We start from the raw sequence: 20,388 nt of genomic DNA on the forward strand, positions 1-20,388 counted from the left end.
CGTGCGACAATGACCCACCCAGCTTCACTACACTTATTCGGGAGCAAAACACATCCGGCGAGCAACCCACACCCTTTTGGAGGCAGTGTTATAACTTATTGACTGTCGTGAGCAATGCCGCCGGGATTTGAATGGCGTGTGTCATTCTGCCCTCGTCTGCGCGTGGGTGCATCTGATAACGGATAGTCCCATACAATGCAATCCAGCTGACTACGGCAACATGCAATGTAATACAACATTAAATTCAAATTGATCGAAGTGCAATAATCTTGTGCAATTGTGTAACTGCTAAATGTCTGAACTAAGATGTTCAAGCACATATGATTTATTCATATTGAAAATGCATTTTCAACTTTTAATTCATGTCTTCACTTTAACATTTATATTTTGTCAGACTCTCTTCTCCGCAATGCGTGGCGTAATTAAGTTCAACGCTCTTCAGCACGCCTGGCTGACCCAGCAGTTCACACCACGGAGGCATTTAGGAAATTAGTTCATGGTTCACACAGGCAGGGTCGTGTCTCATTTTCCCCACTTTCACCGCCAATATTATTCACTGTGTGGGCGGGTCACCTGACGTGATACCAGGCTGTCACAAGTGTCCTCTAGCAGCCACCGTGTCGGGTCACGTAGCAGATGTGGGAGAAGTTTTCGCTTTCGGCGGGAAAGGTGTTTACTTAGTTTGAAGGTCCCCCCCATGCTGTGTTAGTCACACCTTTGGTATGTCCGACTACAGGCCATAACGACTGAAGAAAAAGGTATAAGGTGTCGAAAGACTGGAAATTAAGAGAATATTTGATAACATTTTTTTGTATTACTCATGCAGTGGGCGTACGGTGGAGTGGATTTCTATCAGCGAGTTCTATAGGTATGTGGCGCCCTCGGCGAGAGACAAGTACATGCTGTGCCGCAACCTATAAACCAGCGGTTCTCAACCTGTGGGGCGCGACCCCCTGGGGGGTCGCGACGTGCCTACAAGGGGGTCGCGAAGGTGGTCATTTTTTAAAAAAGTTTCTTATACTGATATTAGTGAAATTAGTTTACATTGTGTAACCGAGTGGTGAGGGCGATCAAACTCCAAATCTCTTCTCCCTATTCAAGTACACTGTCTCGGCAATGCAGTGACTTCTCACTTCCAAAACTCAAAACACAATCCCCCTCTCAACAATTAAGCCTCCAATCTCCCTCCTCTCACCTTTTGCCCTCTCTCTTCCCCAATCTCTCATCGCTGACTCCCCTCTCCCTCTCCAGTCACACTTCTCTCTTTTTTTTAAAACATCTAAAAGGCACGCATTCAGGAAACGTCCATCATTCACCCTTTCATTCGCACGTGCTCAGTCCTAGTACTCTAGGTCCCTGACAGAAGGCCATGACCAGACAAGGGAAGGACACCACCATATTACAAACAACTGACAAGATGAATGCTTTCGTCCGAAACATTTCGTTGTGGACGCAGAAGATACTCCAAGAAAATATTTTTGATATGTTTCCGTGCTTGTGTAAGTGAAAGGCTGACAACTTGAATCTTGATCAGGTGAAGAATGTAATTATTGCCCATCTAAGCGGACTGCAAGAAAGGTTTCAGCATTATTTCGCTGAAATTGATGTGACTAAATACGATTGGATTCGTAATCCATTTCTGGCTGATCCTAGCACAAGCGGGTTGTCCACGCAAGAAGAAGAGCAGCTCATCGACCTTTCGAGTGACCAGTCCCTGAAAATGGTCTTCCAAACAACACCAGTGACAACATTCTGGATTTAGCATCAACGGTGAATATCCTCTCCTTTCTGAGAAAGCAATGAAAGTTCTTCTGCCATTTTCAACTTCATATATGTGTGAGCAAGGATTTCAGCATTGGCAGCACTGAAGTCGAAATACAGAAATCGTGTGGACGCAGAGGCTGAGCTGCGAATAGCAGTGGTACGAACATCGCACACAGGTTCGCTTCTCTAGGCAACAGCAAACAGGCTCAACCTTCTCATTAATCAAAGTGAGTGTCCAATAAATAAATATTATTAGCACACAGAATTTGCTTTAGTAAAATTTCATTAACAGTTATACTCTTGCAGATATACGAACTTTGTTCTTCCGTTGTTGATTTCCTCGACGCGGCGTTCGAGGTTAGCTAAGGCTCCCCCCCCCCCGCTCTTCCACCGACCTAGCTGGCTAAGGGGTCGCGGACGTACCGGTGTTCGTCAGGGGGGTCGCCACATGTAAAAGGTTGAGAACCGCTGCTATATACCCTCGTCCCTGACCCCGCCAAAGCGTCTATAAGCGATTATAGCACATTCAACAATTTACAATCTTCAGGTCAGAGTCTTCAATTCTCAATTTCTTTGCTTTTTGTTTGACAACGAGAGGCTTTTAGCTGGGGTTTTTTGTTAATTTTTTTTATGGGGGTGCCAATCAATTAAGACATATTCAGTGGATATGATATATGATGGCCAACCCAACCAATCTTTATTGAAACATTGTTGACCTAAGATAATTTTAACTAATTTCCACTTTGAGGAAGTGTGTTCTCCTCTGACTATGGGGTCAGCAAAATTTTGACATGTGAACAATAACAATATGAGCCTTCCACTGCTATGTACTCCCAAATCAAAGCGCGACAGTCCTCACGGGTACTATTGTAGGTTTCGATATATTATTTAAATTATCGTTTGAGAAAAAATTTCTAAGCCTAACTTCTCATTATTTCAATATTTGTAGATAAATGAGTAGCAGATGTGTAAGCAGAATATTTTTTCCCTAGCACCACTTGTCACTTAAAACAAAACAAAGATGCAGACGGTCTCTGCGGCCCCTTTGAGCAACACTTCCGTCATTAGGAAAGCTGTTTGTCTTCTGCGTTTACAGCTGTAAACTAACGACAGGCTTTATGCAGCTGTCATTTACATGAATTATGAGCAGTCACCTGTAAAAAAGGTCTTCAGCAGCGTAAGAAGATGCCCATTTCTTTAGGAGGAGGGGGATGGGTAAACTTCATGCTGACAGTGAACGATGTTCACACTCTTGTCCCCTCATTTGTTTTAAGACACTGCTGCCCCGCTTGCCATCATCCCTGGTCCCTGCGTCTCCGTAACTTGTTGGGTTGATGGGGTGTTAGAGATGCTCGGGACCTCCTTTTTATGTGTCTTCTCGCTGCTGCACCTTTCCCCAGCCCTCTGTGCTTTCGCCCTAGACGGTAGAGCCCACCTGTTCCCACCCCAGAAGAAACAGCAGGTAAAAGCGAGAAAGAGTAGGAGAAGATGGACAGGTGAACAGAAAGATCCAAGAAGGGAAAGGTCTGTGAGTCGGCAGGGAACCGGAAAAATGATGACAGTTGGTATTAAGACCGACAGGTGCCTTCAATACCTTTCCCGCGGACGATCAGAGCTTATTAGGGACTAGAGATATATCTTCTTCTTGTTCCTATTCACCCGCAGTGGAGCATAGGCCACAACTACACTCGCTATCGGATCCAGTTCTGGGCATCCCTTTCCATTTGGGACCATGTCATGCCAGCTGCCTCCGCCTCTCTGTGGACCGATCTCCTCCATGTCTGTATGGGTCTCCCAACCCTGCGCCTCCCCTGTGGGTTTTAGCCCAGAGCTTGTCTTGTTAAATTGTTGGCAGACTTTCGCAAGGCGTGACCGATCCAGCCCCACTTCCGCTTCTTGATGTCTTGGCTGGCAGGTTCTCTCCCACAGGTCTGTATTGGAGGTCTTCTCTGGCCATCTGATGCTAAGCATGTGATGGCAGTGATGCAGACATCTGTTGACGAATGTCTGAATCTTGTTGGTGATGGTGTTTTAGAGATATATGATGGTCATAGATCACGAAGATCGCTACGCTGCTAAACGTTTTAATTGCTATTTGACTGCACTAACAAGCTTTTAAGTTAAAGAAGAAGAAAAGAGCTGACAATTAAGTCTCTTGCTATGTCATGCGTATAGAGGTATTGTAGAGATGGAAGATGAGACAGGTGACAGGTGTCTCCGTCGCGACATGTCCTCCGGCAGCTCAGCAGCCTCAAGGTGTAGCATCTGGATGCGTCCACTTGTTGATGCTTTCGAATCACCTTTCGTGTTGTGTCCTCGCTGATATTACTGTTGCAGCACAGTTGCCCTCTGTGAACAGAGTGATACCAGGTACATGAAGCAGTTGACCTCAAGCTGTTCTCCACATGTGTAGATCTTAGCTTTGTTGTACCCATATGTGCCTAGACATGTACATGCATGTGTACGCGTCTGTTTACTGCTATTTGTGTGCATGTAAAGACGGACATATATATTAATCGATGGCATCACTTAGTAATAATACATTTTTGTACTGTGTATAGATTTGTCGGGATGTTTCTGCCAGGGGCATTATGGAAAAATCAATCTGTCAATGTTGATTTAGCCATATTAAGGTGGACTATAAAGATCTGATTGTTCTAAAGCAAATATTCCTAGCTGAAAGGACAGAAAAGACGGTGGCTATATCAGGTTTATAATTTATGGTGTCACATATAATATTATCAGTGAGCAAGAACGCTAATCTCATGAGTCAAGCAGATCGTAGCCAGGTATGTCGGGGGTGGGCGGAATGGGAAATGTGGGAAGGGTTGGGCAGGCGAAGGCTGAAACCTTTATGAACTGTTTCTCGACTTCTCGTAAACTTTTAAATGAAAATTTATAAGGAGTAAGTGTAGGTCAGAGATTATTTTGGTTTCGTGGATGTCTCCCCGGAACATGTTTTTCTCCATTCTAAGATATTACGGGGCAAAATTACGCAGCATAAATTTTTTTCAGCATTTAACAGGCAGAGCAGATGAAGACAAAGTCGTAATTTGAGAGCGTATCTTAATGTAAAAGCGAAATGTTGGCGACTCTGACTACATCAAACAAACAAATATAATAAAGACTGCCACATCTCCATCCTCCGTCTAGTCATAAACCGTCAACGCAAAAATGATGAGCGCCAGATTCCCATCTCCCGTCGAGTTACCGTTGCACAGACAGCAGAGAGGCTTTTCGCGTTTAATGCTTTGAAAATTATATTTGCATCCATGATACGTAGCAATGAGGGAAAAAATACAGCAACAACGCAGACCTGGTGTGGGCGTCCTTCCAAGACACAAGCAGAGAATCACAAACACTGCCGGACACCATCCCCTCACTGACAGAACCCGGGTGTGTGTGTGTGGGAGAGAGAGTGAGCATCGGGTGACGAGTTGCACCTGACACCACCCGTCACCCAAAGAACTCATGGTGTGTGCCTCCATATTTGTGGTCGGGGTCATACAATGGCACTAGATTGATGCTTCGGGATAATCGTGCATGCTAGATGTAGCATAGTTTAATGCACAAGGTGTAGCTAGGACGGTGATTACTGATTTATGTCCGATGTCGCTGATACGAGCCCTGCGCTCTTGTAGGCCGAGGGAGGTGGGGTGGCGATGACAGCACAGTCCCTGCACCCAGCAAGCTGTCGTTGTTGACAAGCGGTGACGTTGCAAGATGTATAACGTTAAACACCAGCAAAAAAAAAAAAAAAAAAAAAGAGAGAGAGAATTTGCCTTTGGTTATTTGACGAAGAGATTAGCAAACACTGGGTAACATTATAATTGCCTCACATGTGGCGCCACCTTTAGTTCTGTTACAGTGCTAGCTTCACAGACTGAACCAAGTGTAGTTAAATCATAGTAGGAGGAGCATTCATAGCTACATCGTCACAGTAAGCTATTTTCCTCCTTCTGTTGTGTACAGAGTGTACAGTTGTTCACATTCAAGTAATAAAATAATGTGGGTGTGTGTTCCGCATGAGGTTCTCTTGACAAAGATACCGCGCAGAACGAAAAAAAAAAATCGAAGCAGGGGAAAAAGGCCACGGTGAAGGTCGTTTTCCCCGTCCCATCATTTTATAGGCCGTTGGTGATGTTAAGGTGTTGATAATGACGAATGCTTATATAGCGCGGAATCCCAGCACGAGACCAGGCTCTTTGCAATAGCAGGTCATTAATATGGAATACAAGAATACAAGGGAGATGGTTATACTAACCATGGACAAAATGGGACTCCAGCTTTATTGTAAGGGCGGTATCCCCCTCGCTGCTGTACCTTTCCCGACCCTCTATGAAATCAGGTACCCACTCCCTGGGTCTAATAGACGGGGGGGGGGGGGGAATTCGCTGCGCCTCAGGTTTGGACACCAGTGCTCTGACCACTCGGCCGTCCTCTTCCCCAAGCAAGCCAATACCGATAACCCCTAATTAGAAATACGCGTCTAGAGATTCAAGAAAATAACCCCAGGAACAATGTTGCATAGATTAAAAACCTCCATATCTTGGGCATGACAACCTTCAGCTCAATCTAGTGACGACTCTCCTCAAGCAAAAGAGGACATGACCTTAGCTGCAAAGTAAATCAGGCTTAGGTGAGCAAGCGGCCCTGAAACAAATGGCGATGTTGAGAACAGACACGGATGAGGAACAGGTGGCCCTGTCCCGTCCATTTGAAATATAGCAGAAGTCCTATAACGGGTTCATAACAATCAATAGCCTTGCCACAAGATCCAGCCACTGGGTGGGACCCACGGCAATCCCCACCTCCCCTCCCCAAGACTGGGCATACCGACCGATAATCAAGGACGGAGCAACCTCTACAGAAAAGCTAGAGGGCAGCACCAATTCAGCGAGTGCCCTCGGACAAATCACAGCGTTACGCAATCAATCCACATTGTTACACGGTCCAGAGGCATCCATTGGGAATACATAGTGGGAGGCCGTCAAGACGCAAGTCGGACCACTGATTATCGGTAACACTCGACTCAATCACTTTTCTCATTACACAAAACTTAAAAAAATTATCCTTGCATGAGATCATACTGGTGAAACGCCTTTAGCAACAAGAAATTGAAGTTTCCTTCATCATATGGCAAGGCACCAAAGAATGTCTTACAAAATCTAAAAAACAAAAACTCCTAAGAAACTACAGCCATATTTTTTTCACACATTTGTTTTTATTCTACTTTAGGTGGAAAAGTTTTCGCAATTGTTGCCCTGCACATATTTTACTGTTGCTTGTTTTGTTAATTGGTGAAGTGTCCTGTTAGAAATTAACACACTTCAACATCACAGTTAAGATGAAACAATAAACAATAACAAATTTCTTTATGGTCAGATAGCTAGTTGAGCCTCACCTATGATGGTGAGTGTATGGGAACTTTTGACAAGCACCACCAAATTAGGCGGCCACTAAATGATTAAAATCTTTAGAATGTCTTCTGTAACTTGTGTTATCTGTCTGGACATGCATACATGCTTTTTCTTGAACAAATCACAAAATCATCCTGAAAATTCCAGATTGTATTTCCCATTTTTCTCTTATGTACCACTAATAACCAATGACATTAGAGGAACATTCCCAATACAAGCATGCCTACATATGCCGATTCCTCTAAACATCATGCCCTTTGACATTATCAACATTATGGCAGTATATTAGACTGATTACCAACTGATCCGATGACTGGCTATAACTTCGATGGTCAATTACATTGAAACCAATTTTACATGTTGTCCCAATGCTCACTTCATCTGCATTTCCATCAGCCAAAGTCTGGTGAATTCTTGCCATGGCATGCAGAAAAAAAGTACAATCCAGGCACCGGACTTGATTCTGTAGTATGCAATCACAGTTATTGCAGTCTGATCTCACCTCCCACCTCCAAAAAGAAAGTCAAATATCAGTTTGATGAGATTACTTCTTTTGCACAATTTTTCCCACATCTCTGTTTCTTGCTATTTATTCACCCATATTCATTTATACAGACATACTCTGCATTTAGAATTCTAGTCCATAGGAATATTCATTTACATAGACACATTCTGCATTCAGAATTCTAGTCCATACGACAAAACACTGTACTCAAAGTTTGATGAGACAAAATCTACATTTTAAACACCATTCATTCCTCTCCTCTGATTCATAGTTAAAGCAAAGTACAGCACCATCCTCCAGCTTTCAGCCACCTGTCTCTATCAACCTCCATCCAAATACAACTATAAAGTTCAACAATCTGTCTCCAGCAACTTTCACAAATACAGCTATAGAGTTTAATCAGCTGTACAGGATACTGTATACAAAAAAATACAGCATCAAATGCTCTTTGATTTAAATAATGAACAAATGTTCCTACTCGTACATCTCTAGCACTGTCAGCGTTCTGTCAGTCTAGCATTGGTCCCTAATTTGACAGCAAGGCTAATGAGGACCTGCTCTGGTTTAGTCTTCTGCTCAACCAGTATTGATTTTGATTTACAAAACAAACAGGTCACAGCAAAACCTAGAAGTAAATCATCACAGCTACTAAAATAAAGTGCAATAAGCATCACAGCACATTAAGGCCTGCAGACTAAAGATAATACACAACTGAGAAACAAGTCATTTTCCTTAAAAAAAATTCTCTATAACAAAATCTTATTTTAAATCATAAAACACCATCATAAAAAACATGATTAATCATACAAATCTAAAAATAGTATTCATTCAAAACATAAAAAAACAACAACCCACCTTTGCTTAAGCAGAAGATTTAAAAAATCTTTTCTCCATTTTTTCAAGTTAGTTTTGAAATACTGTTTTTCAGACTTCGTAAATGCTAGATGGTGTTAGTCTTTAATACATATTTGTTTGAAATATAGATAGCTGCCAGAAGGCGAATACTCAATTAACAAACAAAAATAAATGTCGTCTTATTCTCATTCAATAATGCTTGGATTCTCAAAATTGCAAAGGGAAACATGTGACAAAACCCAGGATATGACATGATACTAATATTAAACATATTAATCACCAAAACAATAACCCCCATAAATGCATCACTTAAGAAGAATATGCATTGATGTTCACTATAAAAATTAGTTACTATTGCAGTTAAAGTTTTGATTCCCACAGGCTGAACGCTGTACATCTAAATAGCTAGGTGTAAGGAGCTTATAGTCAACTCAATCATTTCAAGCACTTGACAATTATTAATAGTCAAACTAGAAACATAAACTCAAGACTAATCTAGAGTTGCAAAACCATTTACTTGCTGATATAAATATCTTTTCAAACAGTCCTACCCACTTTCTTCTATATTTCACAGATGTCATAAGTATCCGTGTCCTTTCACGTAATGCACCCCTTGTTCCATCTGGTTCTCCTCAGTCATGAAGTAGGACATCGAAGGTACACGAGATATTGCTGCAGATCTGGGGCAAAGGCGTAAGCGTTTCATGTAAAGGAATATGGCCGCAAGTACAACAATGAAACAAACTACAATTAGATACTCATTGTAGAACAAGCGTGCCTTTGAAGGGGCTGCTGGGTAGGTTTGCATGGAATGCTTTATATCCCTGTTCACAAAAGTAAACAGCAAATGTTAATAAACACATCAAAGGGAAACATAAGAACAAGCAGAGATGAAAAAAAAAATACTTATATGTACAAAAATGTAGAAGTAAGAGCACACATGCATGCTGCAGCACAGTCTCTTTTCAGCCAGTCTTTCACAAAAAAAAAAAAAAAAAAAAAAAAAAAAACAGTCTTAACTAAAAATAAATAAATTTTAAAACCTTTGTGAAAAAAGAAAGCTGACATTAAAATGTTGAAAAGAATTACCTTAAGGGGAGGAAACGTGTACGATAAATAAGAGCTCCAAGTGTCCACTGGACATCTTTATCACTAATCAGCTGTGCAGACTGGAAGCGTGAAAAAGACTCGGGAAACCTGAAGCCCTTGTGAAGCACTATGGACATCCAGGCTGACTTAATGCATTCATACCTGAAAAAACGACAGTTTTTTTACACAAAAAGTAGCACTCATAAAAATTTTTATACTGTTTAGTTCAATGCACTGAATTTTGTGCAGTTGGCAAAAATTAAAAAATGCTTTGATCATAATGTGCAAAAGAAACCAGTAGGAAGAAGCTGACAGCTAAATACAGTTCATATCATTTAATTAGTTTAAAACAGGTACAGGTTCAAGTTTATTACCCTGTCACTGAATCTGATCTATCACACAGAACTCACTCTAATACTTCTTGTATTTTAAGCTGTTTGCACAGACATCCTCAAAAACTGTTTTGTTAACACCTTGACCACTAGTAAGAAACTTATACAGTCATTAGCTGTTGATAAAGAGAGTTTTGTCTTATGTAACCCCTCAAGCAAAAGCAATGGCTTCAGTTATCAATTATAATTGACAAGTAGCAGCAGCCACTATTACACAGTAAATACCAGAGGTGCAGTGTATCAATGCTGACATGATGTATTTACAAAACATAGTTTGATTTATTAAACTGAGAAAGAAAAACAATCCATGGATGTGTACAAGGAGGGAGGGGGTGGAATTGGTGTTTTACACCGAGCCAGCAACTAAGGCTATATCACCGCAAGGCAGCCAGCCTTGTAAACAGATGCCACATACAGAGAAAGAATAGCACGCCTGAGACAAGAGCTGAACCCAGGATAGCCAACCCTCACTGTATTGGTAATAGATGCTAACTGTTGCACCACTGTACCGCCTGGTGTACAAGGATACCTAATAATAATAAATATGAAAGCATATAATATACTTAACAGAAAATGGGTTTAAAACACAGTGAAACTCCAATATGCATTCTCACACAATAGCTTATGTGCTGCCATGATTTCAAATACACATTTGATTAACTTATTTGCTACCCAGAAACAGAAATTCAGACTTTTGAAAATTGAACTTATTCTGTATGCTGGATTCACTGACCTTTAATAAAAAGAAAAAAAGGTCACACAGTCAGAGTAATGGGAAATAATTGCAAAACTGCCCCATGACAAAACTGTGCGCACTAAAATGCATCTGTCTTCCATCTTTAATAGTAACAGAGAGCAACTCACTTGAACCGATGGTCATCTGCCTTCGGGTAAAACTTCTGGTCATACCACTGTTTTAGCTGATTCCACTTTGTTGAGCAAAATTCCTGAAAACAGAAAAACACCAGCTAATTTGTGCACATGTTCAGCTCCTCTGAGATTCAACTTTGACTTCATTATATAATCATTTGAGAACTTAAAAAAGGTAACATTTAACTGCTGTATGCAAACATAAAGAAAAGCAAGAAAAAATGAATAAAATTTTAGAAATTATTTGAAGATACTGACTGTATTTTTGTATTTGGCCTCTCTACTTCTTTGTGAATACATGTAGGCATGACTGTATGACCTCAAACTTATTTATCATTTATTATTTCTATGAAACTTCCAAAATAAATTGAATTTTCTTCACCTACTGGACCCAACTTAACTGGCCAAGAACACTTATGAAAGGAATTTTTATTATTGGTAAAAACTTTAAAGGGAGGCAAGTCGTCAATTTCTCCCTCCTCCCCCCTCTCAATATTTTTTTAATAATTTCATTGCTTTTTTTAACTCACCTGGGCCTTTTTTCAAAAGAAGAGAATTTGTATAGACCACCCATGCGGTAAACATCCTCCATGGTGTACCAAAACTCAGAAAAACCATAAAAAGATGACTGTGCAAAGTCTATTGGTGGCTGATGAACACCATTCATTGAACAAGGTTTGAACTGACATGGCACAGTAAGGTTAAGCAAGAATTCCAATCTTGTCTTGCACTCCACATAATTTCCTGACCCAACTAAAAGCTGAGATTCTCCTTGTTCAGTTTCTACAGTAAGAGGCATGCCAGGTGGCAGACATGGATCTGGAATCATTTTCTTTTTCTTGCTGACCCTAGACAAAGAGAAGTTATCGCAGCATTGATCAAATCTGATAAGTGCATAAAAAATTTGCTCATCCATGATTTTTTAAGGAAAATTTATCATGCACTAAATTGGATGTTTGAGATTTGGTGACTTTTGGTTTTTGTTCACAGTTGTATGTAGTCCAGAGACCTTACAGTAGAAGGGAAGTAAGACTTTAGAGCCTTCACTTATCTCAGGACCAGGTTTTGTGTTATTGAGGGCAGTGCCCTTCTCATCTCCCTTGCCACCATAAATACTCCAATCTTCAGGTATCCATTCTACATCTGGGTCAACTGTGGGAATTATGCTGTGTCACGAGTTGCAAACTGACTAGTGCATAACTGATTGGGTTAGGATCCTATAACTGTTAACCACTAAGCCATCCACTTCGTCTACATCTGCCTATGATCAATCTGAGCAAAAGCTAAATGAATTTTCAGTAATGACACTTTTTGTTGGTTTGTGCCAAAAAAGTGTTGTGTGAACCTGGATTCAAAGAAATACTGTGTTGTAATAGTAACATCTCTGGTCTATGTGCCGCTGTCCGGTGCCTTGTCCTTCAACAAATAACCTGAACAGAAACTTCTGTAATCAGTGGTGAAATCAACTCCTTACTGTAGGCAGTGATCAATTGATTGGTGATGGATGCATGGAGCAGATAAGTACAGTGCTTTCAGTTTTACTTCTTCAATAAAATGAAAAACTGCATCAATAAAATTACAATTTTTTTCAAGCAATTTAATTAGCAATACTGTTCCCATACATAAAATCACAAATAGGACAGAAAATAGAAAGGTATTTTTTGAAGCAAAATAATACACTTTGATCATGAAGCTTATTTTCATCTAACACTTAAATTAAAACTTACTGCTGTTAAGACACTGCTGGAAAGCAACTTTTCGGACTTTATCAGGAGACACATTATAAATTTCACTATTTAAGAAAAATAGTAAGATGTGTACAACCATTATCATTGTGAGAATAGAAACAGAACCAAATAAATATGAGAAATTACCTAGCCTTTTCTGTGCTGCTGGAATTCTCCAACAACCCATTTTGGTATCTCTCAATAGCAGAGTTGGCTCCATATTCAAGAAAGGTAGTTACATAAACCCGGTAAGTGTGTTCAATATCTGAATCCTGACACCCAAGGCTAAATTCAGCCATGAGCTCTTTAGGAATGTCCTTTATTTGTTCCTGAAAAAATAATTCAGAAATAAAGCTGTTTGTCTGATAAGAAGAATGAAAGTTAAATTACCGGAACTCTAGCAAAAACCACACTCTTAAAATGTACATAATGGAAGAGGATAAACAGCAATTTGTTGACAGCTGGTATTTCAGCCTATGTTCTATTATTCAACAAAATCTTTGTGTGTTCCCTATTTTTATTTTTGTTTAATTCTTTGAATTTTGGACAAAAATAGTCTCAATACTATATAAATAAGAATCTTTGCATCACAAACTGATCAAACTGGAAAGAGTTCATGATGGATCAATGACGAATAATCAAACAAATTAGATATCTGTTTTAGACGGAAACTTGGAATAAATAAAACTGTAATACTTGTGGTCAAGATACTACTTGTGGCTCTTTGTACCTACCAATCTAAGTTAATTCAATATCACTTACCTCATCGGTGACCTCAAAGGCAATCTGAACAGAACCACCACCCATGTCAATCATACCCACGGTTCGGCTGCGAGTATGGAAATTTCCATCAGTCAGTTTTATGCTAATTAACTGGTCTGCAAAAATGGGAGAACATGTTTAAAAAATAAGAAAACAGAATTCGAAGAATATTTAAATTACGCAAGTGTAAAAGCCGTTTGAGTGTTTTAATTTTCCAGATAAGTTGACTTAAGTGATGAACATGTCTAACTAAAATAAAGGTAGTACGCATAAAGAACAAAGTAGCAATTTTATAACCTGAACTCACAGTAACAGTCTTAGAGAGGCCACAAACATTTTGTAGTTCCTTAAAGTTTGGATCTTAATTCAGAGACGAACTTATTATTAATGGTGTATGCAAATATTTTGGCTTTTCTGGACAAGACAGTTTTCTTATTTTAGTGTTTTTCAATAAATGTTTTTCTCCAAATTACCAAATCCATTATTAAGCTTCTTACCTGGGTTGGTGGAATGAGAAAATCTGTCAAGAGCATAATTAACTGCAATCCAGGCATAAACTCCTTCTGTTTTCCCACTTATCACCTCAAAGTGGTTCTCTGCCACTTGAAAATCAAATTCTTGAGTGACGTCTTGGTGTAAATCTTGCATTATGGCATCTTGTGCTCTACCACAAATAATATGATATTACTGTGTGAATCATTACAGATTCTCAAAACAGCTATTCTAAAATCAGTAAATGTCAAAAGCAACTAGACTGTAATAAAATTAAAATTCAGACAACAAACCAAGATTGTGTAGGATGTAGAGATACTGATGTACAATATTTGATACATATAAAACTATAAAACTGCAGTAAAATTACAAAACAATTTATCCTTTTTTCTTATGCATTAATTAAAATAAATATAGTATAATTTTTATAATAGATATGCATATCTGCAAAGCTAGTTAATCGAAACCACATCTGCACAATCACTCAGATCAATATACAACTTACTCCTTAGGGATCATTCTCATGCCAGCTGTTGCAAGGATGTACAGTGGTGTTTCTTTGTGCTTGGATTTTGGAATATAGTCTTGGGCAAAGAGAAGCAGCTGCTTTATGTGCTCACTAGCATCTTCTGGATGAGATTCATATTCTGACAAGCCTGTCCTCAAAATTAAACAAAGAAAACAGCATAATAATCTGAAAACAATAATGCATCAATGTGAAAAACAATTTACCTTTATAACACATTTCTTCCTTGGCTAAAATAAGTCCAAAATTTGTTAATGGCTAAGGCAAGTTAAATATAAACTTAAAATCTTGTTCAACATCACATTAAGACAGTTGTGTCTACAGTGGTGACCAATTCTGTTTCCATTGTTTGATTTAAACCTCTTTTGGCTGTTCAAGATTCTTTCATCTTCTCTTGCTCAAGTATCAACGAAACAATTGCTACAGTGATTCATGGCAAAGTATGCAAAGAAAATAATAATAACAGAATTTGTATATTTCCTTATGTAGATACAAGCTCAATGTGCTGCCCACAAGACTACAAACTGAAAGCCCATATAAGAAACATAAAACATCAGCAAACAGAGGATGCTATATCAAAATCTAAGTACATGGATGAAGAACTGAGAGAATGGTACTTTTTATTATGCAAGATAATTCTTAAACAGGCGGGCTTTAGGCCTGGACTTGAAGGTTTTGATTGTAAACTGTCACGACACCATGTAGTCTCTCCCCCTTTCTAGAACTCTGTGGGGTCCGACAATTGCACGTTCTTTCAAACAAATGAACAAAATGATTGCCTATAAGAGTCAGCCTATGTTTACTAAACAAAACAAAATAAAAATCCTAATATGATTTATTTCCTTAGGGTACTGTAAAGTGTTCGCCATTACCGAGACTGTGCTTTACTGATGTATACAGGATTCAGTGTGTTTTGTGGATGTGTTAAGTAAATATAGGCAGACTCTTACAGGCAAATAATTTTGTTGATTTGTTGAAAGAACGTGCAATTGTCTGACCCCGCAAGTGTGCTAGAAAGGGAGCAAGCGAGAGACACTATGAGGTGTTGTGACCTACACACAGTTATAAAAGAAAAAGGGAGAGAATTTCCCAATGAAAATTGTGAATTAGTAGACTTAAAACATAAGAGAAAAATCTTCAAACTTTAGGGAAAAAACCTTTTCATTTAGATAATGATAAATTATCAGTGGAAAAATTCCTAAATATGTAGTTACCTGGAGATATCTTTTTTACCACAGGTTTATGTTCATCATCCAACAGCTGCTGAATGTTAAGAAGATCTTGAGGATTCCCAGAATGCGGAGGCCAAAAGTAAACATAAATTCTACTGCCACTGCTTCCACAGTCAATGACAATGCCATAATGCAGAGAATTGGGACTAAAGCTACTTTCTCCTTTTACTTCTCCGTTGTAGGTGGTGAGGGTAAGAAGACCTGTGATAATTAAAGTGAGGAACGCCACCATCAAGACAGCCAGAAGAACAATTAAAGTCAATCTCTTTGTTTGATCTCTTGCTTGAAAACATGGAGAGATGTATATCCTGGAGAAAAAAAAATGTAACCATTAAACTTTTACTCAAATATACCTCTGTGAGAAGGAGAAATTATTAAGACCTTCAACTAGTTAAGTCATTTCTGCACGCCGGGTGTAGCTGGAGCATCGCTATCTTGCCACCATATGTCCAGGATATAATAATCGTACTGCAAACACAATCCTGAATCATTTCATAAGTTACTTCTGTTATTTTACTCAATTGATGACACGTCTAACGAGACATCACTGATCGGCTAAGGTGAAATACACTTACCTGTTTATGTTTCTCGGCAGCATAACATCGGTTAACATCCAATTGTGAATACTTCAAACTCAATTTGTTAATACCGAATTGCATGCAGTGATTCTTCTTTTGTTTTAAACTAAGTCTATCTATCTTGAGATTTGCTCATTTCAACTAGTGAACAACCACATGCTTACCTTGCCATATCATGTTTTTCTCACAGTATCAAAATTTTCTTATCACGATATGAAATTCAAATAAATTATTTTTGTTTTCCTTGTATGTACTAGATAATTACGTGTCTTTTTAAAAATCACACCCGACACCACAGCGTGTATGTGACCGCAGCCCCCACCCAGCGATCGATCTATCAACTGCATAACGAAATTTACGACATCAGCAAAGAGTTTGTAGATTTTAAAAACTATTAGAAGTTAAAAGCTAAATCAACGGAAGTAACAAATTTCTTATAATTTTATGCATTTTTTAATCAAATGAACTTGTATGTATATTAATCTAAGTCGCAAAAAACTGCCATCGGTGAAGCGTATACGATGAAAGATGGCAGCCGAAAATATTCACGTCAGGCTTTGCCTCCAAGACATTATAAAACTGGATCTCGAAGCCAAAGCGCTGATCCAGGTGTGCAGATTTTTTGTACTCCTGCCTTTCAGTAAACTAACCAAAATAAGGCAAACTTGAATACTTCATTTATCAACGAGGTCAGTACTGGATTGCGTACACAAATGAAACAGTACAACGTGAAACGATACAGCATCAGGGCGCTGTGTTAGTTGTCAGCTTGTGCGGCAAGAGCGTGTTTCACCCAGCGCAGTGAGCCGCATTTAAGACACGCTTCATTCATTTAATAAAATGATAATTAATTATGATAGCGATTTTTTCTTAAATTTTGGAACCTAGAGTTTTAACTTTTATAGTATTATAAGATGTAGTCACAATGTAAGTAATGATAACAGCTTGTTTTTTCAAGGAAACCTCATATAAGCTCGTAATATAATTATCAGTGACTGTACAAGATTTCAACTTCTGTCTATAAAATGTGAACATCAATAATCATTTGTGAAATTAAAATGTTTCTCCATTGGGAACTTGGTATTAGAACCAGCAGATATGTTTCTGAAATTTATGTGATATATTTATAATGTAATTTACACATCATCATCAAACATCATCTTGGTAATCCAGCTCTCCAAAATATGTGATGAATATGCTGACTGTGAATGTTTACGTTTTTTTTGTGTAGGCCAATCTGTACTATGTAAAGTCATTAGAAATCAATTTAATGAGGATGGTGTATTCATTATAGAAAAGTTATCACCCAAAGATGGCGCCTTATGCTGTCTTGGCTATAGCAAACTCCTTGGTGATCAAATGCTTTACAAACTGAAATCCCTGGTCAAATGGTTATTTTGTTTCAATTTTCCCTAGATACATGTATTTACACACTTGATATCAAACTCTCAGGCAGAGTACAAATATATTTCTCACCCATTAAAAGTTATACAGATATAAGCTTGAATACAATGGTTATATTGCACTTATTTAAAAATCTAAGGCTGTAATTATTTTACATTAAATGCAAAGCTTTCCAAACTGTGTTGTGCATGTTAAATGTTTAACATGGGTAGAAGTACAGTTTTGAAGCAAAAACAGAAATTTGTTAATGGTAAATGTTCTGTCACTTAGGGATGCTGTTAGAAGAGGAAGTAAAGGATCTTGATCATCTCTTTGCTAAAGAACATGATGACCATAGAGTATAGTATCATCCATACTTATTCTGTCTATTGACAGGATATCAAGGATCATGCAGACACCGTGGACAGCCTTGATTATTTCAGTACTCAGGCCAGAGAGAAACTAAAAACGCTGCGTGAAAAAATTGATGTAAGTTGATGGGAAGAAGTGACATTAAAGAAAGTTATCATCAGGTTCATTTTTTTCTTTTAAACAAATGTCACTTTCAGTTGTAAATGTGATCTCTGTTGATATAGAAAGCAAAATAAAAGGAATATAATTTATACTTGTGCAATTTATAATTGGTGCATCAATAGGTACACACCTTTAAAATGAACTTGCTTTCTACTATAACTCTTCTTAGGCATATTTTTGGGACTTTCTACCAGTCTATTTCATTCGTATGCTCCTTTCATTTTGTGGTTTTTTTGCATATTAACAAGCGTTACTTTGCTAAACCATGCTGTCACATAAGGTGTGGCTGCTGCACAGCATACTTCTGGCAGTTTATCTTGCTACAGAATATTTGTTCACAAATAGCTTTTATTTTACATATTTATATATAATAATTAGTATTCATTTCTTCATAGGATTTGGAGCAGCTTGGTCATGAGCAAGATCAAGAATCAGACAAAAATGCTATCTTGGCTAATGTCAAGACTTTGAAGCAAACACTTTCAGGGTAGATATACATCAATGATATATATATATTTATGGTTATGCACAAGTTCTATGTGTATGTGATGTGTGAGAATTTAGAATAGATAAAATAAGCAGACTTTTGTTTCTAGTTTTAATGCTATGTTTTATAATAAATCTGCTTCACACAATTTGCTGTTGTACTTTGAATTATTAATTTGATTTTATTGTAAAACTAATCAGTGATTAGTACCATTTTTTTCTTGCAGGACTCTCAGTAGTCTGAGGCAGGCTAACCTGAGCTCACAGCTGACTATTGATAAAAAGACCAAAGAGCAGCTGATGTTTGGATCCTCCCAAATTAGACACAGGTTTGTAGTAATGTGTTCTTGTTGGTGTGAAGATAATTTTTATGTTTGGACCATGCATCATATATTTACTTTTACTTCTACGAGAACTCGTGCCTAAATGTGCATGCAAAAAATAGTTGCTGTGATGAAATATCACGAAGTTTGTAGGAAGAAAGTATAGGCTGACAGTGTTATTTTGAAATAATAATATTAAAGTTATTTTGTGAACGATGCTCCATTGAACAAAAGGGTTTTATAATATGACATGAATATTGACTGAAGAGTTTCCTTGAGGATACATAATGCAGATGTGCTAATTTAATATTTTAAAATCTTTTGCTCCTACAGGGCACATGGTAACAAGGAAACATTAGCGAAAATGGCCGTGGATATCACAGAAAGCCTTCTCAGTCTAAACCGTACCATAGCTGGTCAGGTTACTCACAGTGAAAGCACAATGACAGCACTAGGTGAGTACAGGGAGTCTCCCAGGTATTATTTGTGTGTTTCTTATGCCGTTATTCTAGCTAGTCTCATATCCTATTTGCAAAAATTGACTGCATTTCACTGTTCCAATGTTTAATGAAAACAATATCCTATTGTCCAACTGTATTTTAGTTTGTACTCATAGAAAAGTGAATTTATTTTTCAATTTCTTATTTAACATAAATGTTAAAATGATGGTCTTACTAGCAGGTTTGTGCAGAGTCTGTCATTGCAATTGTGGATTTCTTTTACAGTCAATTCATCGCAGTCAGTATCTCAGATGCAGGATGAATTTAGAGATATGGGTGGACACATACAACACTCTCATCGGTTGTTGACAAAGTATGGACGTCGAGAATTAACAGACAAATTGCTTATATTTCTGGCACTTATCTTTTTTTTTGCCACAGTGTTATACATAATGAAAAAACGTGTATGGCCTTCATGATAAAAAAATAAAATTGTTCATTTATGTTGATTGGAACTAACATTTTGTGGTATCTGAAAAGACTTTGCTGATCTGTGCCAGAAAATGTCTCCTGAATGTTTATATTAGTTTGCACTTTGCAAAATGCAGAGAAATAAAAAAGTCACTGAATGCTTACATTCGTTGTGGAGCATGAATTTGTTTATCTACAGAAAATATGCATAACAAATACAATACATAAAATGGTTAAGCAACATCTTTGTTGAATAAAATTGTTACTCTTGCTGCCTACTTTTATATGCTGTACACAAGTCACAAAATTACCTTACACAAATTAGAACATACTCTATAAAATAATTTTAGATTTTCTCTATGTGTCCCCAAAACTTAACGACAATAATAACTTAAATGGTTGATTACTTTTGCATATGCTAGTGAAGTGCACTTTGTCAGTTGTTTCCTCTGATACAAACACACACAAATTGACTAAGAGATAATAGGCATATCCTTAGCTGGAAGGTACTGTTGGAGAGACAGCAAGCAGTTAAAAGG

At 38.1% G+C, this 20,388-nt stretch overlaps 2 protein-coding genes across 2 annotated transcripts; one reads left to right on the top strand and one right to left on the bottom strand.

Annotated features, from left to right (window-relative positions):
* Nucleotides 1-7,319: 7,319 nt before the first annotated feature.
* On the bottom strand, nt 7,320-16,370 carry LOC112565036 (ectonucleoside triphosphate diphosphohydrolase 7-like). The gene is given in 10 exon segments (XM_025240266.1): nt 7,320-9,368; nt 9,634-9,795; nt 10,890-10,972; nt 11,422-11,743; nt 12,770-12,951; nt 13,385-13,500; nt 13,882-14,048; nt 14,382-14,532; nt 15,617-15,942; nt 16,210-16,370. Coding segments are annotated over 10 exon segments (1,794 nt in total). The 5' UTR covers nt 16,248-16,370; the 3' UTR covers nt 7,320-9,121.
* A 340-nt stretch (nt 16,371-16,710) lies between these two features.
* LOC112565035 (vesicle transport protein SEC20-like) lies at nt 16,711-20,119 on the top strand. The gene is made up of 6 exons (XM_025240265.1): nt 16,711-16,821; nt 17,992-18,084; nt 18,525-18,616; nt 18,843-18,944; nt 19,272-19,393; nt 19,664-20,119. The coding sequence occupies exons 1-6, from the start codon at nt 16,741-16,743 to the stop codon at nt 19,855-19,857; spliced, it is 684 nt and encodes a 227-aa protein (XP_025096050.1). The 5' UTR covers nt 16,711-16,740; the 3' UTR covers nt 19,858-20,119.
* The last annotated feature ends 269 nt before the right edge of the window (nt 20,120-20,388 follow it).

Source organism: Pomacea canaliculata, linkage group LG5, assembly GCF_003073045.1.
Source record: "Pomacea canaliculata isolate SZHN2017 linkage group LG5, ASM307304v1, whole genome shotgun sequence".
Taxonomy (NCBI): Eukaryota; Metazoa; Mollusca; class Gastropoda; order Architaenioglossa; family Ampullariidae; genus Pomacea; species Pomacea canaliculata.